Source organism: Salvia miltiorrhiza, chromosome 1 (genome assembly GCF_028751815.1).
Source record: "Salvia miltiorrhiza cultivar Shanhuang (shh) chromosome 1, IMPLAD_Smil_shh, whole genome shotgun sequence".
Classification (NCBI taxonomy): Eukaryota; Viridiplantae; Streptophyta; class Magnoliopsida; order Lamiales; family Lamiaceae; genus Salvia; species Salvia miltiorrhiza.
Window position 1 is genome coordinate 52,755,299 of NC_080387.1, and position 24,102 is coordinate 52,779,400.

The 24,102-nt window shown below is 34.7% G+C and overlaps 2 protein-coding genes across 3 annotated transcripts; one reads left to right on the forward strand and one right to left on the reverse strand.

Annotated features, from left to right (window-relative positions):
- Positions 1 to 142: 142 nt before the first annotated feature.
- LOC130993221 (G-box-binding factor 4-like) lies at positions 143 to 2,488 on the reverse strand. The gene is made up of 4 exons (XM_057918034.1): positions 1,877 to 2,488; positions 1,711 to 1,782; positions 692 to 721; positions 143 to 540 (listed from the first exon to the last, which is right to left on the reverse strand). Exons 1-4 carry the CDS (start codon positions 2,234 to 2,236, stop codon positions 460 to 462), a joined length of 543 nt encoding a protein of 180 aa, XP_057774017.1. The 5' UTR covers positions 2,237 to 2,488; the 3' UTR covers positions 143 to 459.
- A 6,360-nt stretch (positions 2,489 to 8,848) lies between these two features.
- LOC130992645 (sterol 3-beta-glucosyltransferase UGT80B1-like) lies at positions 8,849 to 14,707 on the forward strand. 2 transcript variants are annotated; one of them, XM_057917374.1, is made up of 12 exons: positions 8,849 to 9,035; positions 9,247 to 9,358; positions 9,832 to 10,002; positions 10,383 to 10,446; positions 10,631 to 10,676; positions 10,774 to 10,951; positions 11,725 to 11,855; positions 13,088 to 13,190; positions 13,414 to 13,490; positions 13,942 to 13,989; positions 14,104 to 14,253; positions 14,371 to 14,707. In XM_057917374.1, the coding sequence occupies exons 1-12, from the start codon at positions 8,931 to 8,933 to the stop codon at positions 14,506 to 14,508; spliced, it is 1,323 nt and encodes a 440-aa protein (XP_057773357.1). In that variant the 5' UTR covers positions 8,849 to 8,930; the 3' UTR covers positions 14,509 to 14,707. The 2 variants fall into 2 exon arrangements, with proteins under 2 accessions (XP_057773357.1, XP_057773367.1); XM_057917384.1 differs by lacking the exons at positions 10,774 to 10,951; positions 11,725 to 11,855 and having other exon boundaries at positions 8,851 to 9,035.
- Positions 14,708 to 24,102: the final 9,395 nt, after the last annotated feature.

A 24,102-nucleotide genomic window follows, 5' to 3' on the forward strand; every position in this document is an offset into this window, starting at 1 on the left:
GAACTTACCAGTTCTGAATATCAATTGATCCGATACTAAATACACATCAACTGTACTTCAACATCATCTTAATTTAGTAATAAGAAGTTAAATGCAAACAAGAATAAAGAAACCTGTCAAAAGTAAACGTGCACTAGGAAACTCAACGCTAAAAAACTAAGCCAATACCATAAGTGAAGTTTCAATAACAGAGCAATGGGTTCCACACATTTGTAGTGAACAAGCTAATTACAAGGGAGTTCTCTATGTGATTTCCCCTTATAGCTTTACAGAGAACGTAGCTGCTACATTTATAGATCAATAATGGCTCAAGTTATCTACTTGAAGACTTAGAGCTGTTTATAAAAAAAATAGTTGTTTTTTTTTTTATTATTGTTTTATTCATCTCCGTCTCACATATATTTTATACCTCGTCCCATTGCAGAAAGTCTCGTCTCATAACTTCTGTATGGCCAAAGATTACCACTGCATGGAGCCGCTTCTCCGCAGGATGCGTGGTGGTCTTCGCATATCTGTTACAGGTATCACACTCTGCATAAGCTGCAGAAAGAGCATCAAACATCAGTAACTAAAAAAAATCTCAAAAGGAAATGAATTTACAAGGGGATTAATCTTTGCCTGCTATATTTCATCTACAACCAAAACCGAAGGCAAAACATGCGGGGGCAAAATTACAGAGGAAAATGATTACCTTCTTAAGCCTCTTCTTCTTTCGTTCTGCCTGAAATAAGAATCACATTTATTAAAAACGAAACACATTAAATGGCAGAGATCTCAAACTTGCACGACTGAACCTTCACGAATATGGAAAAAAGAAGAATGGGCTGATAATTTGTCATTCAAGGGCTCTCAGAAATAATTTTGGACACATTTCTAAGGAGGAACGATGCACATTTATGAATCATGAAGTCACTATGGGAAACCGAACAAAAAGAACACATATAAAACAAGTCCGAAAGTGAAGCCGAGAATGGTTTCGACAAGTAAATAGAAGATTGAGACACAAATCTTGGGAAAAACGAACCAACATCATCAAGTGCTACCCTATTGCATTTCATTAATAACCTTCCTTTGCAACTAGCAAATTTAATTGGCATATGTTGCCAGATATTTGCAGACATAAGGAACAACATTCTTCACTCCAATGATTAGATTATGCCGGAGAACATAAAAGGGAACCAACTTAGTAACACTCAAACAGCTAGCGAAGACAAGAAAAGACCTAAACAAGCATTCATACTGATAAAATAGCAATACAATTTAAGCTCAAAGTTGAATTCATGTCTGACCATCCCTTCCTATATACTCCCTCCGTCCCAACGAAAACGATGCGCATTCCTTTTTGAGCCGTCCCAACGAAAGCAGTGCATTTTCTTTTTTGGTAATAATTTTACACTACAAGCAATGTGGCCCCACACACTTTTACACTACAATCTTATTCTCCTTAAATTCCGTGCCGAAAAGAAGCGCACTGCTTTCATTGGGACGGAGGGAGTATATGATTATCGACTTCGCAGAGCAGCTTTGGGTTGTCTAATCTGTTGATTTGCAGAATTTTGAATCATTGGACTATTTTTAACTGATCTTAACTCAATTATCAAGACAGCAGAATCTCAATCTAGCTAGAAACCTAAGTTCAGCTCAACAAATTTATATTCTTGAGATACTCTGAATTTTGAAATCAATTCAAGGAAATAGCAAGCGAATTACCTTCTCTTTCAACAGGATATCATTTTCTTCCTCCAGCTTCACCGCCATCGACTCCAATTCCGCTTCATATGCCTTTTAAAACCATCAAAATCAGCCCAGAATCAACCAAAATATTAGGGCAAACACACACACATACACAAAGCCCAACAAGGCAGCCAAATCGGACCTGCTTCCGCTCCCTCGACCTCGCGGCGCTCTCTCTGTTCTTAATCATTCTCCTCTCCCGCAGCTCCACCGCCTTTCCCGGCGCCGCCGACAAGCTGAAGCTCCTCTTGGCCCTCGCTCTTGCATCGCCCCCCTCCTCGACGGAATTCATATAATCGAAAATCCCCCCAATCGATCCTCCTTCTTCCTTCAGCTTCACCGCGGCGGCGGCGCCGGTGGAAGCCGCCTCTTCGGCCTTCAGCAGGAAATCTTCCAAGGTCATCATCTCCTTCTTCGGCTGGGTTCCAGCCATGATCTCCTTCCACACGTCATCGGCCGACCTCTTTCCAGTTCTGGGCGGCTCCGAATTGTCCGGCGACATGGACCTTGACGGCGGAATCAGATTGTCTTCCTTTGTTTTTTCAGCTGAAACTTATGTGGTTGCAATTGTGTTGACCAATAGTATCTGAGATAAAGATAGTGATGGCGTTTAGTGCAGAGTTAGTAGAGACACCGCCGAATGCCGATGGTGAATATTCGGTTCACTTTCAGATCGGTTTTGCTTCCGGCGGCTCCATATCTTTTTTCTTATATTTTCTTTTTATGGTTCGTTTATTTTTATAGATAAATTTATCATAAGAAAATAATAGATAACTAAAATTTATAACTAGCATTTGAATATTGAAAAACGATAAAATAAAAAATAATTCACAATAATAAAAATTGATATTATGTAAAGATAAAAAAAAATAAGTTAAAAATAAAAAATAATTAAAAAATAAATTTTAAAAAAATAAGTTAAAAATAAAAAATAAAAAATAATTAAAAAATAAATTTATTAAAAAGAAGATGAGAGAGGAGAGAGATTTTTTAAAAAATTTATTTTTTAAATAAATATAATTTTTATATTTCAAATAAAATATTTACATAAAATATATCAAATTAAAGCTGTTATCGTGATCTTTAATTTGATATGCATATTAAATATATTATAATTAAATGAATTCCATAATTTTAGAAAGAAATCAAACAAAGAAAAAAATAAACCTTTTATAGATTATAAAATTGTAAATAAACATTTCGTGAGTTACTGAGCTTAAATACTTTAATTAGATATGGGAGAATGCGAGAGAGAGATAGTGGGATTATGAATGGATCTATTAATTCCTAACCTTCATATTAAAAATATTTTCAAAATTGTCATTTGAAATCAATTTGAAATTGAGAACTCCATTTTTAATATAATATAGATTATCATTCTTTCAAGTGAAAATAAGAAAGAAAAAGTGATGAATTTATCTTTTGTATAAAATGTGGGAAAAGAAATGAGACATTTAAATGAATAAATTTTTGTTATCCATCATTTTCTCATGATAAATTTATCCATCAAAATAAACTCACAGTTAAAAATAATTTTATATTTTCACAAAAATTTAGGGACAATCGAATGTACCCTACAATTGGGTTGACCCACACCCAAACTCTGACTCGCATCCTGACCTGCTGAGTTGGGTTTAAATCTCAACAGCAGAAAATAAAATAAAACGATAAAAGACATCAAGATTTACGTGGTTCCGTCATTAAGACATACATCCACGGAAGGTTATCTGATTTTTCACTATATTTTGAAGGTTACATTTTACATGGTGAAGGAAAAATAATGAATCAATTTGCTTTAATTCATAACCTAAGGTCCTATTTATAAGCATAAGGAATAATCTAAAGTACTTGGGCCAATTTAACCCTAAAGCCCATTAATATAAGTTCGTTGGCCAAAACCCATTAATCTGCCACGTGTCTTTTACATTCTTTTAAATTTGACTGACATCCTCCGATCTGGCTTCTCTCTTTTGATTTAATGCAGCTCTGAAATATAACACTCGGCTCGACTGGACTTGGCTTTATAATTACTTAAGATTTGCCTAACACGACTTTTAAAACAGTTTAATCTTAATTGTGTATGGCTTATATTCAAGCCTTTCTTTAGAAGGACGAGAATCCCGGATTCCATCCCCATCATAACCTAAATCGTGTAAATAATATTATCTGATTGTATAAATGACGCTGTCTATAATTGACATTATTCGGTTATATAAATGACACTGCTTATAATTCAACAATCTAACAGTAAAGATTTATGGTGAATACATTATCTTGCTAAATGAATGTATTGTCTAGATTCGAATTTTTTAAAAATATATTAAATTTAACTACGAATATATTGACTTTATACATTCAGGGCTCGTTTGTTGTAACACCCTAATCTAATTAAGGTGTTAGCCTTTAACTTTTATAAAAATAATTAATGCGAAATTAATTTTTATTATATGAAGATATATTTCGATAACAATTTAAAAGAAGTGAATCCTCTAAATGAAATAAAAATTTTAATACATTTTTAAAACGATTTATAAGATATCAATTATCAACTTTTAAATAGTATATTCAAATATTAACTTTAATTTAAAATCAAGAATCAACATTTTTTTCGGTTCTAAAAAAAAAAAGGAATCAACATTTTTATCCAAAGCATGACAAAAAAAAAAAAGTCATATGCAAATAGCTATCTATTAAGTAAAACTTTGCTAGCAAAACTTTAATTATTTAGATTAGATGCAAATCAAGTCAACTATTTACAAAATAACTTGATGTGCCCGACCCTCCACGGCGTCCACGCTTCTCCAACATCTTGAAAATGTTAAATATGGAATGAGCATACAAAGTATATTCAGTGTGGATATCATGTAATAATTGCTCAAGTTAATAAATGATAGCACATATGTTCTGTTGTTACATTCATAACTGAAATTCGCACGATGACTTACCAAATACTTTAATTTCCTGGACCAATTGAGCGGACCCTTGACAAATAGTTGGCAACCTTAACTGTAACATGGAATCACATTGTGGCATACCAAGGACTGTGACGTCCTCGATCCATTAAGCAGGCCCCTAACGATATATAATTCATGACATATATGCAGGGCTGGCCCTGACATTCCGGGGGCCCTAGGCGAAAAAGAAAAAAAAGGGACCCTCTAAGAGATAAAGATTCGAGAAGTTATAGCAACATGTAACATTAACTATAAAGTGTAATAAAATATAATACAATGATAAAACAATTATAAAAACAATTAAGATCTCCTAGCATTTTGAGAAGCAAAATAATCAATAATTTTCTCAAGATCAAATTTTTCTAATACCTCATGTGATTACGGTAATGATAGTGAATTTCCTTTGGACACGTCTTAACTGCTCTTGCATTACCAAATCAATTTTTGTGCAAGCCTAGAAAACTACCATTATTATTTTGAGAGAAAACAGAGCAGCCAGTCTTCGATCAATTGAGAGAGAGAGAGAGAGATATGTTAGTTTGCTAGGAATTGAGAAAGAATAAAAAATTAAGAGAGAGACTAGAGACGTTAGTTGGGCTTAGGAAAAGTAGGATAGATATTTTTTTTTTTATAATAAGGTCAATAATAGTATTGGGCTTTACATTTTTTGGGGCCCCTAGGCCATTGCCCCTTTCGCCTAATGAAAGGGTCGGTCCTGCATATATGGTAAACACATACTCCCTCCGTCCGTCAAAAGTATGATACAATTATTATATTTGGTGTTCGCAGAAAGTATTCCACTTTCCTTTTAAAGTCATGGTCCCACCGTCCACCTTTATATTTTATCCTTACAAACACTCTTTATTTACAAAAAAATCCGCCCCAAAATCAATCTCAACCACACATCTCATAAATTGGTGGGACCCTTTCTCCACTACATCAACACTATCATCAATTTTATTAAATTCCGTGCACAGCCAAAGTGTCATACTTTTGGCAGACGGAATGAGTAATATTTAATTGGACAACAACAATTAACCAAAATATGTATTTAAATAAATTTCACACATGAAAATTGAACTTGATCTTGGTAGCTATATATTTGAGTAATTTTAATCAAAGCTTACGTCGTAGTCGGGTCGCATCTAATTAAATAAATTTAAATAGTAAAATATAAGGGCCTAACCAGGCTTTAGAAATAATTTAATTAAAACTGAAAAATTATTCTACAAAACTTTAAAATCATTAGTCCAATAAATGAAATGAAATAAAATAAAATAAAATATATAAGGGTAGATTTTTCTTATAGATATTCATCTCCACGTTAGAAGCCCATCCATTCAATTTAATTAGGGTCCAATAGTTGGGCCCTAGGTTCTAACCCATTTCCCTTTATTAAAACAATCACACACACAACACAAACAAACACATACCACTCACGCACACACCACCACACACTCATTCAGCACACACCTGCACACATAGGGCTAGAAAAATATACCGAAAATTCGATATATTAGGTATACTCGTATCTAAAAATAAAGTAAAATACCGAAATTAAGATATTTCGAATTGTTCAATAAAGTATGATACCGTACCAAAGATTTACGGTAATGTAAATATATAAATTTTCCAGATATTAGAGTATATCATTGTATACCAATATCGTGGTATATACCCAAAAAATCAATAAATACCTATTAAAGGATAATTTATTATCGATACAGGTATATACCGCATATTACGAAAAAGTCATCACCAACAATTCCCCCATCTTCACACTATTGCAACAAAATTGTAGAAAGAATTATTTATCTAATTAGAGGCGCGGCTAGACAATTCATAACCTTGACATATGAAATATTTCTCCATGACTTCATAATTTAAAATTTAAATACATTACAATAACTGGAACTTAAAATAAGTTAAAAATAAATAATTTTAGATAATATTGATTTTTGGGCTATCATATTTGGTACGAGTGATTATATCTTATTTGGTAAGAAGTAATACGAAACACATGACCCTTTATAAATTAAAAACCCGAAAATATTAATTTGAGGGATTATGTATACCACCTACGGAGTTGATATACGTAATACAAATCTTAAATTATAAATATTATTAACTTTATATAATCTTAATACACCATACCAAACAACATATTATATTTTACAAATATTTTAATGCATCATAACAGATATGATATTAATATGACATATAGTAAAAGACATCCAAATTACATATAACTGATACCTTATTCCATACCGCGTACCAAACGAGCTCTCAAAATATTATTCTCATATTCTCACACTAAATGTGTCAAAACTATAGGACTATAGGATTAATCCTATAATTTTGAGAGTATATAATTTTTAGGATCCACCCACATTTTAATTAAAGAAAAGTTACTGTAGTAATTTATATCCTAAGTATTCTGTGTTTGCTTTGATAATCAACGCCTTTAAAGTCAACATGATGATCAAGACTTTTAAATTAGAAAATTTATATTCTCACAATTTTTTTTTTACGATAATTGACACCTTTAAAAAATAGAAATAAATACTTTCCACTAGTTCAAAGTTAAGAATTTATAAATATTTTCAGATTTATATAAAGGACTGAGATGCTGGAATATAAACAGACATGGCACAAATGAGATAGATGTGTAACAGTTTTCATTCCAACTACTACTACTACTAATAATAATAAATTAATGCACAAACTCTCACACATTTTGTACTAATTTTAATACTCCCTCCGTCCCACTCCAATAGGCTCGTTTTCCTTTTTGGGACGTCCCACTCCAATAGGCTCAGTCTAAAATTAGAAATAATTAGGGACTTCTTAATTCTTATTTTATTTTTATTTTTCAAAAATAAAAAGTTACAAAAAATAATTATAAAGTGGACAATACAATAAAATAATTATTTTTCATAAAATAAAATCATTTCTTAAATTAAAAAATAAAAGTGGATAATTTTTCTTAAAATAAAATCCTTACAAAAAATAATTATTTTTACTAAAATGAGATAAGGGAAGCAAAGGTAATTAACAAAAATTAGGAATGTAAAAGGTTAAAATTGTGTGGACCACACCATTTATCTATCAAAAAGTGAATTTGTTAATCTCCGTGCCGAAAAGAACTGAGCCTATTGGGCTGGGACGGAGGGAGTACTATCTTTGAAATGTTGCAATAATTTCCTCACTTTTCAATTTACTGTAAAATTAATACTCCTAATTTTTCATTTTTTATTTTTTTATCACCACCAAATTAATACTGATGATCAAATAAAAATATCGAGACCGTACGTGCGATCGACCATAATTTGCAGATGATAATTGTAGTGATATTGCATGTCACATCAACATTTGAATGACCAGAAAAATAATGATGTTAATTTTACAATAAATTGAAATACAAGAAGACCGTATGTCTAGGGATGGCAACGGGCCGGATCTGGACCGGGTCTGGCCAATACCAGATCTAGATCCGTTTTCATATATCAGATTCAGATATGTGGATCTGAAAATTTTGGATCCAGATTCAGATCCGTCAGATCCGCGGGTCCACGGGTCCAGATCCATGGATCTACTATTTTTAAATTAAATTAAAAAAATTTCACAAAATCAACAACATCTAATTTCCATCATGAAAAATATAACACAAAATACTTTTATCTAATTAATTTTAGTTTTTATTCTTTTGAATATAATTTATTTATTATTTTTAATTTAGTTAATATTATAAGTAAACTAAATATAAAATATAAAAAATATATATAAAATAAAACGGATCCACGGGTTGGATCTGGACCGGATTCGGATCTAAAATTTCAAGATCCAGATTCAGATCCGTTTTCAAAACTGAGATCCAGATCCAAATCCAAATCCGTCGGGTCCAAAAACTTGAGATCCAGATCCGTAAAAACGAATCTGGATCCACGGATCTGGACCGGGTCCAAGATCCACTGCCATCCCTACGTATGTCTACTTGTATATAATATCCATGTGACTCATGCCCAATTAATTAATGGAGATTTTCAAAATCTTAGTTAGTTGCTTGCACGATAAAAGAACACGATCAGAGAAGATCTTCAAATGATTAATTAAACCAAAATCTCATTGTAAAACCAAAATCTATAAAATGAAGAAAATTATTTGCGGTCGTTGATTGTATTGAAAGTGCAAGTCTTTTATTGAGTGAGTGATTGAGGAAATATACTTAAGTTGTTTGTAGTGATGAACGACTGCAAAAATAAAATACCAAAGTTGAAGATTGCCCTTCTTGTAGTTGGAACAAGAGGAGATGTTCAGCCTTTTCTGGCTTTGGCCTTGAGACTTCAAGTAATTAATTTCTATTTTCTTTCGCCTTTTATTCATGCTCATTTTCTCACAACTATTCTATACTCATGGAATATTGTTGGTTTTGTTCTGTAAATCTGAGACATACACAATTACAACATTACATTTTTAATTTGTTTAAAATTCTATTACTTTGATAATTAACTTAATTGAGGTAAACTTTTAAATGTTAATCACGTGAGTATACATGCAGGAATATGGGCATTACGTGAGGTTGGCAACTCATTCACAATTCCATGGATTTGTGAAGTCAGTTGGTGTGGATTTCTATCCACTTGGCGGCGACCCTCGCATCATGGCTGAATGTAAGATTTTCTTAATTTATTGGGAGACCTAACTTTTAAAAAAATACCAAATATTAGGTATAAAATAGTACATAAATTAAACTGTACATTCGTCAATGAGATTTATATAGATTATTCTTATATTTATAAGATGTAAAACAAATACTAAGTATCTTGTACAGTCCTAACTATTAGACGGTACTCACAAATAAATCAAAATTCATATTCAATAATACATTCATAATATTATTGGTAGTCGTTAGTTGCTAACTCGTTAGACCATATAATAACAAGATTTCCTTATTTTATAAATAGACATAGTAATATATAACATGTCTGCTTTATATACTTGTTATTATACACTTGGACGTCAATATTACAATTCAAAAAAGAACCATCTTATGTAATTTATTAAAAAAAAAGAGGAACCATCTATTTTTATATATATTTTTAAGGTAGTTTTAGAAATTAAATTTAACTTTATTTAATTGTAGGCTTCGTGAGAGCTAGAAGTATTCTTTTGCCCCGACCCGGAGACATGGCTTTGCAACGCAAACAACTAAAAGCCATTATCGAATCTCTCCTTCCAGCATGCACTCAACCCGACCCGGTTTCTGGCGAACCTTTTACGGCCCAAGCAATTATTGCAAATCCTCCTGCTTTCGGTCAGTTGTTTTAGGATTCATTGTTGAATAATTAAAATCACCATTTTTAAAAATCTATTTTACAATTTTGTTATCATTTTTAAAAAGTTTAGTAATGATTTTACCTTTTGATTTATAGTAGTTACAACATTCTCAATTTTTGAACGTTCAAACCACGATACACAAATTTATTTGAGAAAATAAGTGGTGTGAAAATTGCTACTAAATAATTAGAATGATGACACTATTGGAATGTATATAAAACGACGTCAAAACTATAAAATGTGTCCAAAGTTGTGATTTATTTTAAATAAATCCTTTATTTTATTTTTTATTATTTGTTGGTGAATTCCTACTCATAACATTTAAATTCCAATCTTATTGATTATTATTTTAATCAGGAAGTAAAGATATAGCTGAAGCTCTGGATGTTCCCTTGCACATAATGTTCACCGTACCTTGGACGTATGTTCTATTTTATCTTTTTCATTTCATTGCTTTGGTAACAACTAAAAAGCAAAATATTTATAAATGGATATGCTAAATGCATTCTAGCCTCTATCAGTTAATATTTGATAAATTAATAATTTAAACAATAAATTTTACACGATATTGAAGTTATTAATTATAGAAACTTTACTGTATACAGGCCGACAAGAGCCTTCCCTCACCCATTCACTCAGCGGGCTGGACGGGTATTTATTTATTTTTCATTTTTATTGCGATATGTGTTTATTTTTGGATATTTCAAGTATTAAGCCCATTCTTTATTTCTATTTTTTATTTTTATAGCTGTCGTATGCTCTAGCTGATTTAATGATATGGTTGGGAATAAGAGGTTTTATTAATGAGGTGAGGACAAATAAGCTGAACCTTGGCCCTATTGGATACTTCAACAGTGGGCATGTCTCAATTTCTCAACTCCCTACATCTTACATGTGGAGTTCACATGTATTGCCCAAGCCCAATGGTTAGTGTCTCAATACATTAATTATATATAGTTGGGTTATAGTAAAACTATTTATAAAAATTATAAATATTGCATTTAACGTATAAAGTAATTGTACTTTCGTGGCCTCTATTGCATCTTATGAGAATCAAACTCAAAATCATAAAAGAATAAGTTCTTTATCAATTATACGAGTGTTCTCTACTGGGGACAATTCAAAAGGAACTTCAAGGTTAAGCGTGCTTGACTTAGAGCACAACTGAGAAGTTCGCCTAATGTTTGAAATACTGTATAAATACGAAAATATTAGTGGAGATAAATAAATAAATAAATAAATAAGATAAATAAAATAAGATAAATAAATAAAATAAATAATTTAAATAATTATATAATTATATAATTACCGGCAGCACATTGCCGCCGGTAATTAGCGGCGGCAATGGCCCGCATCGACGACCATCGGTGCGGTGGTGGTGATCACCGGCGGCATCTCTACCGCCGCTAAATGTCCGGCGAACCACCTGAGTTCCCCCGACAAAATCTACCGGCGGCCTGCCGCCGGTAATTTTCGGCGGATGAGTTTCACCGCCGACAATCACATCTCCGACGAGATAATTGCCGGCGGCCTGCTGCCGCCGGTAATTGAATCACCGGCGGCCGCTCTCCTGCCGGTAATTACTTTTTTTTTGGTAGTGTTATATACTATATGTAAGTTATTTACTATAATTAACTTTTACACATACAAGTTATTCGTAGTTTTTACGTTAATATAATTGCATATTAAAAATATACAGATTGGGGCCCCCTAGTGGACGTGGTGGGATACTGCTTCTTGAATCTTGGAACCAAATACGAACCATCTCAAGATTTTGTTGATTGGATACAAAAGGGGTCCAAGCCTATTTATATTGGCTTTGGAAGCGTGGTAAGCTTCTTTTTTTTTTTTTTTTGGGTTATTCGCTCTTAAATACATCAATTTTAGGAGTAGTTTGTTTTTGCACATAAACTTTGAAAGGTGTAAAAAAATACATAAACTTTAATATTATTGCAATTTTATCACAAATTCAAATATTAGATATTCAAACTCTATAAAAATCTTACAATTTACGGGTTTACAGATGTCTTATACGATATCTTTTAGAGATGTCTTATACGATGTCATTTTTTAAAACGTCCGATGAAAACACGTCGATATTTCGACTTGTCACGTCATCTTTAATTTGAGAAAAAATTGAATTTGTGACATCGTATAAGACATCTCTAAAAGATATCATATACGACATCTCTAAACTCGTAAATCGTAAGATTTTTATGGAGTTCAAATATCTAATATTTGAATTTGTGATAAAATTGCTACAACATTAAAGTTCATGTGCAAAACCAAACTAGCCCCAAAGTTGGTGTATATAGGCGCTAATAACCCTTTTTTTTTGCACTGAAAAAGTCAAGCTTAATTCTAACTTGATCTATTGAATTGTCCCACATTGAATTGGAGATGGTGGCATGAGCCACTTTATATGGTGAGGCAACTCTCTCCCTTATAAGGCCTTTTAAGGGAGGAATGAGCCCAATATCCATTTCTAACATGGTATCAGAGCCAACCCAATCCAATGATGGGGCCCCCAATATCGTTGTCAACGGATGGCGTTTAAGATAGTCCACGATGCGTATTGAAGTGTCCCAAAATTCTCTTGGATTGGAGATGGTGGCATGAGCCACTTTATATTAAGATAGTCCACGCTCGTATTGAAGTGTCCCAAAATTCTCTTGGATTGGAGATGGTGGCATGAACCACTTTATATGGTGAGGCAACCCTCTCCATTATAAGGCCTTTTAAGGGAGGAATGAGCCCAATATCCATTTCTAACATGATCACATCTAAAAGATCTAAAAGTGAGGCAACCCTCTCCATTATAAGGCCTTTTAAGGGAGAAATGAGCCCAATATCCATTTCTAACATGATCACATCTAAAATTCTCTTTTAAGGGAGGAATGAGCCCAATATCCATTTCTAACATGATCACATCTAAAATTCTTGTATTAATTGGTAATAAGTAAATCAAAGTGTGTGATTGGCTAATCTTCTAACATGATCACATCTAAAATTCTTGTATTAATTGGTAATAAGTAAATCAAAGTGTGTGATTGGTTGATTAGCCTCTGAAGAAATCGGAGAAACTGACGGCTATGATTTTGGAAGCTCTGAAGAAGACAGGGCAGAGAGGAATCATAGATCCAGGGTGGGGAGATCTTGGCACTAGTAAGTTACTACTACTTGTCAATCATTTTTCTCTTCATGTGTTTGAATTTTCCAAGAAAACCAAATCTCATCTACTAAATGCTTACTTCATGCTCCAAAGTCCTTTTTTTTTTCTTCAAATAAAATTTAGTTAGAGTAACGATCGGATTTGAACTCGTAACTTCAAACGGGCACTCCTAAGTCTAGTTTATTAATCGTTATTCTTTTTTCTCTGATGTTGCAGATGTGGATATTTCAGATGATGTTTTTGTGCTTTCAGATTGCCCTCATGATTGGTTGTTTCCTCAATGTTATGCTGTGGTGAGTTCAAAAGTTACATAATCCAGATTTGTGGTAATCTTGCATAATATGCTGCGTCGATCTAAATATTATAAAAACACTAATAAATTTAATTACAAGAGTATCCATTGCTTTTCTTTAATATTTTATTTAATTTATTTAAAATTTAACTACTAAAACTTTTATTATGGATTACTAGAGCATTACTAAACTCTAATTGAAGTAATAACAAATCATAATCCTGGATTGCTAAATCCAAGTTAAATTAATTATAATCCTAATTATGAATTACTAAATCCAAATTAACGTCTAATAAACTCCTAATTAACACTCACTAAATATTTATTTATAAATACGTGTCTAGATAAAAACTTAAACTCTCGTATTTGATAGTCTTACGGATCAAGATCCGTCGGACATAAGTTTTTATAAGTATTAAAGATTTGGACAGTAATTGAAGTGTTTTGGCAAGGTTCATCACGGTGGGCCCGGAACCGCAGCAGCTGGAGTGAAAGCAGGGGTATAATTAATCATTTTCTTTCATTAATTGTATTGTAGGAGTATGATTTAATTTGATGTGAGTAATTAATGCTAATAATAATAATAATAACATGTTGTGGGCGCATGCATGAAGTGTCCGACGATGGTGGTGCCGTTTTGCGGCGATCAGTTTCTGTGGGGAGAGATAATGCACCACAAAGGAGTCGGACCTGCGCCCATTCCCATACCACACCTCACCGTCGAATCGCTGTCCAAAGCCATAACATTCATGCTCCAACCACAAGTATATATATATATATATGTCGTTTCCTTTTTCTTTTTTTTATAAATTTCAATGCAATTACTTTATACATATAAGATTATCATAATGCAATGTTTGATTCTGAGAGTATTGTTGTAGGTGAAATCTCGAGCGATGGAGCTAGCGGAGAGCATCAACGCTGAGGACGGCGTCGGAGCTGCAGTCGGAGCATTCCACCGCCACCTGCCAACTCCGTTTTCGGACCAAGACCCCTCTGCAAATCTTCTGCACTACTGAGTTTCAGTCCAAATTGGAAAAATTGTAAGAAAACTATGATGGAATGAGAGTATTTGTATAGATAACTCTTGTAATTATGAAAAAAAAAAAAAAGCAGAGTATTTGTGTTAAAAAAAAAATTTAAGTGTGAATAATAGTGTGTCGTACAAAGTTTTATTAATATAATTTGAAAACTATTATTATATGCAATGATAGAAACGAGATTGTCCAAAACTCATCCTCATTTTCTCAAACATTACATTATTAAGTTCCACTTCTGTGTAACAAAAATGATGAATAAATCAGAGAAATTACCAGTCTTCCACTTCTCAATAAGTAAATAGCAACTTTATGAACACATCATTTAATTCGTGGAAAGGGTATTTGGAACAAAAAAAAAGGGTAGTTGTAAAATGCAAGGTGAAGCTGAATGGGCCTGCATAGATTTGTGAACCTATTCACAACAAATAATTTTATTTGGGCCCTTAATACGATAGTTATACTCTTTATAATCTTTAGGCTGAACTGTAATTTATGACCTCAAGTTCTTAATTTTGGCATTTTTCTATTTTATAAAGTTCATTTTCAGTTTATTATTTAAATAATCTTAACTTTTCAAATTTGTTTGATTATGTCATACATCATAAATTTCAACATCAGATGTCTGATTAGGCTAACCAATAAAATTATTTTAACTTTTCAAATTTATTTAATATTTCACTCCACATAATTTATTCGCTGAACCCAGTCAGACATCCAAAGCCGGAATTATGGATGCGGGGTATATTTGAACAAATTTGTCAAGCTGATCAGATGTTGCTATTAATCTAATTTAAATTATACAGAATTATAAAATTTGTTGGAAATATATATAAATGGTGAAATCTATAAAATAACTATGGTAAATTCATTGGAATTTGTGGAGATATGACTCTAGATTTAGAAATCTACATTTCAAGCACACTAAATTAATGTATTTGATTGTTCATTTCCAAGTAGTAATGAATGAACAATTAATACATGAAGTTTGATGTTTCAGAAGCATTTTAATAACAATAAATCTATGCAGCCACATTGTGGCCACCCACACACTAATATAATAAGGATAATGTTAATTTATTTAATTTATTTTTTAAAATAAAAATAGGATTTAGTTATTTTATTATATTCTCTATATTGTACTTATTTTTTAATTTTTTTTTTGCATTTTTTATTTTTAATTTATTTTTTAACAAAAATAAAAAAGTTACCAAAAAATTGCAAAAAAAAATACTATAATGTAGAGAATATGATAAAATGACTAAATCTTATTTTTATTTTAAAAAATATGTTAAATAAATTAAATTATTTTCTACTTAAGTAAATTGTGGGCAGCCACATTGTGGCTGTTTAACATTACTCTTTTAATAATTAGAAATGTGAAACGTAAAGTATCCCACATTGGAAGAATAAAAAACTCCAAAATCATTTATAAGTCTTGTCGCGTTAGAAGGAGATAATCAAGTGTGCACGGACTTTTAAGTTAGTCATTTTATGGCTAGCCAGTTTTGCAAGGCACCATTCTATTTCGATGACGGACACGTGCACGTTGCACTTGTTACAATTAGCACTTTGAGGCGTACGCGCATATCGTCGCGAGGAGCTTTGGGGAACCAAAAGTTTTAGCTAAATGAGTCGTGAATGTGGCTCGGTTATGGTTCGGTGGCTCAGCAGTGGCTCGCGCCCAAACACAGTGCGATGACGTGGTAGAGGATGAACACGCATGGCAGTGGTTGCGCCACCTGGCGCGGACGTGGTAGCAGTTGTGTGTGGGTGGCACACGCCCTAAACCGCGGTTCAACCACATGCACTTGTTTGATTCAGCCACCTTGAACCACCTCACACCCCTTCATGAACAGCCATCTTCTGTCTATAAAAATGAGGCCCCCCCATGTTCAGAATCATTCATTCAGGATATCGAATCAAAGGTATTCAAGTTTATAAGTTTCATATTTTGCATATAGTTCGAGTCCTAGGAATGATATTCAGTCCCGAATATTTGAGTATTTCTCCATAACATCGAGCCTGTTAATGTGCAATACCTCAAGTTCACTAAATCGTTGTATCCTGGAGACATTTACCGTCGAATCGCGGAGCACGTATTATGGGACAATTTTGTCTTACGGACATATAGTGTGTAACACTAGCCTTAGTTATTTCTTTATCCCTGCTTGTATTTATTATTATTGTAATTTTCGTTTTCCAACGCATTTCTATATATTGTTAATATATACTCCATCCGTTCACGATATCGTTTCCACTTTTGCCATTTTGGTCCGTCCACAATAGAGATGTCAAAATCGACCCGGCCCGATGGGCCGGCCCGGCTCGCCTGGGTTAGGAGGCGGGCTGGGCTTGAAAAAATAGAGCCCAAAAAAAATCGGGCCTAAAAGCCCGGGGTTTTTGGCCCGTCGGGCTTATCGAGTTTCGGGCTTTTAAGCCCGGGGTTTTCGGGCTTTTTTGGCCCGCCCATTTATTATATATATATATATATACATACATTAAGGAAACTTTAAAAGACTAAATTATCTCAAGCTGGATTACAAAAACAAAATTTAATTCATGTTTATTTATATTTAACAATGATATGATTTATGATTTTTATTTTTTTTGTGAGAACTATCTTGTCGATTAATAATGCACTAATTAAATACATCATTTGTTATGAATTTTTAATTGCTCCATTTGTGTAGAGCAGCAATGCAGCATATGGTGTATTCTAGCTCAAATTTGAGATGTTTGTGCCGAAATTAAGATATAAGAGCCCAAGTTTATTAATTTAAATTTGAGTTAATTTTTTTAATTTAAATTATTTTTTATTATTTTTGTAAAAAAAATAATATTAAAAAAATTATGGGCCGGTTTAGCCTGACCGCCCGATGGCCCGAGAGGGGCTGGGCTGGGCCTAGAATTTTGTAGCCCGATCTAATTTCGGGTCGGCCCGACTCGGCCCGAAAAAATCGAAAGCCCAGTGGGTTCGGGTCGGGCTGGCCCGACCCGTACCATTTGACATCTCTAGTCCACAATATCATTTTCACTTTCAGTTATAGCAGTAGGGTCCATATACCACTTTATTTCCCTCCACATATTTATAGTAGGACCCAAACTCCACTCGCACCAATACTAACTATTATCAGTTACTATCCACCATTTTCTTAAAACCCGTGTCGTCTATAATATGGAAACGATATAATGGGCAGAGAGCTTACATTCGTAAGACAAAATTATGTCGTTGGAAAGCACAAGTTCATCCATATGAGTGAAAAAGGCCAGAAAAAATTCACCGGCAACGCTCACGACTATAATTGATAGAAGACCAAAATGTTGTTCTACCTTAAAGCAGTAGGATAAAATGATTTTCTGATAAATCCCAACCCACCTTGGGAGATAGATAGCACTGACGAGATCAACATCTTAGCAACATTCTCTTGGAAAAATGGAGAATTGGTGTGCCGCAATCAGATTATCAACACCCTCCATTTGTGCACGTTCCAACATTTCACGACGCACACAACTGCAAGAGATTTGTGGAACACACTTGAAGAAGCATTTTCCACCAATGATGTTGACAATCTCCCAGAGAGACCTCACAAGATGGAGATAATTTGTCCCGCTTGTTACTCAGTAGTGGAAGATTCGAAAATGATCGAAGAAGCCCTTTCGAGGGAAGATGTTTCTCAATGGAGGAAAGCAATTCAGAAGAACCTAAACTTTCTCATGGAATACATGGAGGTGATCATAACAAATCACATGGGATGGGGTCGGATGCACTCTGAGTGGCAGGCTTCTTGGTTATGATTGGAAGTTGAAAAAGAAATTCAATGTTGATGAATATACAAAGTTCGCTTAGTAGTGAATGATTTCAAGCCAAAGGAAGGTCACATGTGACCTATCCTTACTATGTAAATATACTTATATATTGCGGGACAATTTTGTCTTGCGAACATAGTTTGTAACATTAGCCTTGGTTCTTTCTTTATCCCTACTTGTATTTATTATTATTGTAATTTATGTTTTCCAATGCATTTCTATATATTAAAATCAAAATATAATATTGAAATTAGGTTGTGGTATCTCCATTACGAACCGAAAATAATATACTTGGCATTCTTATTGTAGTTTGTGCTTCTATATAAGCTTAAGGACTATTTTGCAATATGCATGGATGCGGTATGCTATTAAGTCTGGTGCAGATTAGATTGTTATATCCTAACAGATTATATTATCACACTTCTTTGCTAGCATGAACGGTGGAGATGTTATTATGACCACTATGTCTTCTGCGTTGCAGCTGCAACATCAGTCGTTGGAGACTGCGGCTGCAATTATAAGGAACCTCGAGGAGCTCTTTGGGGAATCAGACCGATCAGTCCGTTTTGAACTCATGAGGAAACTCATGTCTTCAAAGATGACGGAAGGTTCGTCTGTGCGCGAGCACGTGCTTGGAATGATTAATCATTTCAATGAGCTGGACGTGCTCGGTGGAGGAATCGAGGATGCCATTAAGGTAGACATGGTTCTCCACACTCTGCCCAAATCCTACGAAAACTTCCGACTCAATGCCGTAATGGGCAAGAAAAAGTTCACTCTAAATGAACTGCTTAATGAGTTGGTAGCGGCCGAGGGGGTCATGGGAAAGAGTCCACAGGCTTTGGCCACTGCCACAGGACCCAGTTTTCCACCGAAAGGTAGGAAGAAGAAAGGGCCCCATGGCAAGAAAGGCCAAGAAAAAGGTGGGAGCAAGAAGAAGCCAGGCCCTACCGGAGGCATTAAAAAGCCAAAATGGAAAGGCAAGTGCTTCAAGTGTCAGAAAACTGGACATTGGAAATCCGACTGTCCCATGATGAAGAAAGCTCAAGGTATTTCTACTGCTCTTGTAACGGAAACATACTCAGTTTCGAGATCTTCCCATCAATGGGTTGTTGACTCGGGTGCAACTGACCATGTTTGTTACACCTTGCAGGGGTTCCTGCGGACAAGGGAGCTTAGTGGAGGCGAGCTGTCACTCTCCATGGGAAATGAAGCAAGCTTACCCGTTGTTTCAATTGGAGATGTGAATTTATTAATTGATAAACATGTTTTGTTTTTAAGAGATGTACTCTATGTTCCGGGTTTTCGGAAAAACTTGATTTCTACCATTCAATTACGAAAGTATGGATATTCTGTTCTTTTAGAAGACAGTGCAGTATTCATTAAAGATGGTCAAGTTTTATTTAGAAGTGCGGCTGATTCTCTTTATATTTTTACATGCCCATTTGATTATTCTTCATCTGCTTTTACTTTGACTACAAACCAAAAGAAGAGAAAAGCTTCTTCTCTAGAGAACCAAACTCTTCTTTGGCACCTACGATTGGGTCACATCAATCTAAGGAGGATCCAAAGACTGGTTTCCGATGGTATCTTGGAGTCTCTTCAAGTAGAACCAATCCCAGTCTGCGAATCCTGTCTAGAAGGAAAGATGACGACTCGGCCTTTCAAGGCCAAGGGGTATAGGGCCAAAGAAGTGTTGGAACTGGTTCATTCTGACTTGTGCGGACCTATGTCCACTCAAGCTCGTGGAGGGTACGAGTATTTTGTCACTTTCATTGACGATTACTCAAGGTACGGGTACATTTACTTGTTGCGCTACAAGTCTGAATGCTTTGACAAGTTTCAAATATTCAAGGCGGAAGTAGAAAAGCGACAAGGTAAAAGTATCAAGTCATTGCGATCTGACCGCGGTGGCGAATACCTCAGTAACGAGTTTAGAGCATACTTGTTAGAATCTGGGATTACATCTCAGTTGACTACACCGGGTACACCCCAACAGAATGGTGTGGCAGAGAGAAGAAATAGAACTCTTCTTGAGATGGTTAGATCGATGATGAGTTTTGCTACTTTACCCATTTCGTTTTGGGGATATGCCTTAGAAACAGCTGGTTACATTCTAAACTTAGTGCCTTCTAAGTCGGTTGCTAAGACCCCGTCCGAGCTGTGGTCAGGGCGCAAGCCTTCTCTTAACCACATCCGGGTTTGGGGCAGTCCAGCACACGTGCTGAACAAGGATGCCGATAAGTTGAGCTCTAGAACTGAAGTAAAGTTGTTTATAGGATATCCTAGAGGAACGAAAGGGGGTTATTTTTATTGTCCTAAAGATCAAAAAGTCGTTATTAGCACTAACGCAAGATTCTTGGAAGAGGACTACATAAATAACCATAAAAGTAAGAGTAAAATTATATTCGGAGAGGTCAAAGAAATTGGCACGACAAGTCAGCCAATTCAGCCAATTGTGCAAGATGTAGTACCGCAGGTCTCATCAGAAAATGCACAGAATGTTGATACCGAATCTGAAATAGTGCCACGTTGAAGTGAGAGGGAATCAAAGGGCAAACTGCCCAATCGATATGCATTTGTCAATAAATCTAAAGATTCAATTGACGATGGGCTTATCGAAGAAGATCCCTGGACTTACTCCGAAGCACTAGCAGATCCGGATGCTCTTGAGTGGGAGGCATGTATGGTTTCAGAATTTGAATCCATAACTGCCATGGATGTATACGAGAAATGTTTGCTACCTGAGGGTCGAAAGGCCATTGGTAGCAAATGGGTATACAAACGCAAGAGAGGACCGGATGGGAAGGTTACGGCCTTCAAAGCGAGACTGGTGGCAAAAGGTTATACTCAACGACCTGGTATCGATTTTGAGGAAACTTTTTCGCCAGTAGCCATGCTTAAGTCTATCCGATTTCTCTTGTCCATGGCAGCCCATATGAACCTTGAGGTATGGCAAATGGATGTCAAGACCGCATTCTTGAATGGGTATCTTGAAGAAGATAGAGATATCTATATGCTACAACCAGAAGGGTTCATCAAGAAAGGTGAAGAGCATCTAGTTTGGAAGCTTAAGAAGTCTATTTATGGACTTAAGCAAGCTTCACGATCTTGGAATAAACGTTTTGATGACGTGGTCAAAACTTATGGTTTTGAGCAGTGTGTCAACGATAGCTGCGTTTATAGGGTCTGTATCGATGGGAGTTTGGTTTTCCTTATACTCTATGTGGATGACATACTTCTCATTAGTGATAATGTGAATGTATTGTCTGGCATTAAGGATTGGTTATCCCAACAGTTTGAAATGAAGGATCTGGGAGAGGCAGCATATATTCTCGGAATAAAGATTGGTCGTGACCGATCTAAGAGAATGTTGAGTTTGTCTCAAGCATCCTACATTGACACTGTTTTGGCACGGTTCAACATGCAGAATGCTAAGAAAGGTGTTCCGCTATCTAAAGCTTTGTGTCCCACAACACCTGAGCAAATAGCGAGCATGAAGACAGTTCCTTATGCTTCGGCTGTAGGAAGTCTCATGTATGCGATGCAGTGTACCAGGCCTGATATCTGTTTTGCCGTTGGCATTGTGGCTAGATATCAAGCGAATCCAGGTCAAGCTCATTGGACTGCTGTAAAGCACATACTCAAGTATCTTAAACGGACTAAGGAGTATGCGCTAGTTTACCAGTCTCATGATCTGACACCAGTAGGGTATGTAGACGCCGATTATCAAGGTGATAAGGACAAGAGGCGGTCTACTACTGGCTATGTGTTTATGTTTGGAGGTGGAGCCATTGTGTGGAGAAGTGTAAAGCAGAAATGCAATTCACTATCCACCATGGAAGCCGAGTATGTAGCTGCTAAAGAGGCTGTATGGCTCAGGAACTTTCTAGCTGAGATTGATGTGATTCCTAGCTTGCCTAAATGTATTACAATTTATTGTGATAATGAGGCTGCTATTATGAATACCAAGGATTCAAGATGTCATCAATCCATGAAACACATTAATGGCAAGTATCATTACATTCGGTCAGTGGTCAAGCATGGTGATGTTGCATTACTACATATTGCGGGAGTTGATAATCTTGCTGATCTTTTCACGAAGAGTCTTCCTAGTGCGGTGTTCAACAAGCATGTTGAAGACCTTGGAGTTCGTGACCTCCCGATACTAAACTAAACTTTAGTATAAGTGGGAGAATTTGTAATAGAGATTTACAAGTGAGTGGATAGCTAGGATATTATCAGTTTATTAGTCACGTTGTATACTAAAAGTTTGCTTTAGTATAAGTGGGAGAATTGAAGGGTTATATACTTAAAGCAACACTTTTATGCTTGTATATATTGATACCTTATTCACTACTATTTTCCTATCTGAATTATTGTTATTGCATAATCCTATTATAGTCCAATTTATCTCATACTATAGATTATATGGTGTGTTGTAGATCACAGAAGATCATATAATTGGAAAAAGTTGAGATATAAATTGAGTTCACAATCGAGGCAACTATGGACGAGTTGCTGGTTTAGATTGTAGCATAAATGGATAAATAGTTTGTCTTGGCTATTTATTTATGCTAGTACCTTCGTGTATTGAACAGGATCACAGTGAGATGAATTCTTATATTCTGACTAATTAAGAATCAAGATCTCGGTGACTTAAATAATTTAACCTTAATTGAATTAATCGGTGTAAATAATTAATTGATTATTACTTTGATTTATCATGGGTGAGAACTCTGTTGAAGTTCAAGATACTCGATACTTTGAGTGATAACAATTATTATTTGATATGCGGTTATATTGCAATAAGGATCCGTGTCCTGCTGATAACAGGATGATAATATCCTCTTGAGGAACTTAATAAGTTTATCGTATTAAACCCTGCAGGTGGAATTAGTTCCGATACGATAATAAGTTTAAGTGGTAGCACTCGAGATGTCGTTTATAATTAAACGACTAATTAATTAATTAATTGACCGTCAGAGGAATTAATTAATTAATGGATATTCGATATCTTAAACACGGAGATTAATTAAGTCTAATACTAGCCCCGACTCACCTAAAGAATAAAGAGGTAATTCAGTATTAATTTTCTAGTGGAATAAATTAATACTAGTGTCTCGATTTATATTCTGGGCTGAATAAGAAAATCGAGCACTGGGAGGCCAAACTTTATTCGAGCTTGTAGATCCCCGGTTGGCCCAAATATAGGCTTAAATCTCAAGAGAACAATGTACCAATTCTCTAAAGGATCTTTCTCTTAATTATAATGATGGGCATTATTATTTATTCTAAATAATAATTAAATGACCATGATTGTCCAACTTTCACTTTTGCTATTGTTTAAACCGAAAGTGATGGTAAAGGAATGAAAGTTGGTGCTTAGTCATGCACATCATTATCTTTTAACTTTTGCTATGCTTTTGCTATATTTTTAGCATGAAAGTGTGCAGAGAACGGTTGGTAAAAGAGTGTGTGAGAAAGAGTTAGAGAGAGATAGGTGATTTGCAATTCTCTAGATTGAGATAAGGATTCGAAGATCGTTGCCATCCAACGTTGAATCTTGCCGTGGGAACAATTCGGAAGATCAACTCTGGAGTCGATCACTTCTCGTTTCGCAGGTATACTTCTTTTACTACCTTGTAGGATTATGGTTTTTGTATGTACTTGTTAGATATCCGAAATGGATCGTGGGCACACGAACCGTATATCAAAATATGGTTCCTTCAGTAGAATCAACACTTATTATCAGTTTGACTAAGT

Coding starts and splice junctions, on each gene's coding strand:
- LOC130993221 (XM_057918034.1), bottom strand. CDS start 2,236: ATGTCGCCGGACAATTCGGAGCCGCCCAGAACTGGAAAGAGGTCGGCC. Junction 722..1,710: donor ATATCCTGTTGAAAGAGAAG/GTAATTCGCTTG, acceptor TTCTTATTTCAG/GCAGAACGAAAGAAGAAGAG. Junction 541..691: donor AGAAGAAGAGGCTTAAGAAG/GTAATCATTTTC, acceptor CTCTTTCTGCAG/CTTATGCAGAGTGTGATACC.
- LOC130992645 (XM_057917374.1), top strand. CDS start 8,931: ATGAACGACTGCAAAAATAAAATACCAAAGTTGAAGATTGCCCTTCTT. Junction 10,952..11,724: donor TGTATTGCCCAAGCCCAATG/GTTAGTGTCTCA, acceptor AAAAATATACAG/ATTGGGGCCCCCTAGTGGAC. Junction 13,491..13,941: donor TTCCTCAATGTTATGCTGTG/GTGAGTTCAAAA, acceptor TGTTTTGGCAAG/GTTCATCACGGTGGGCCCGG.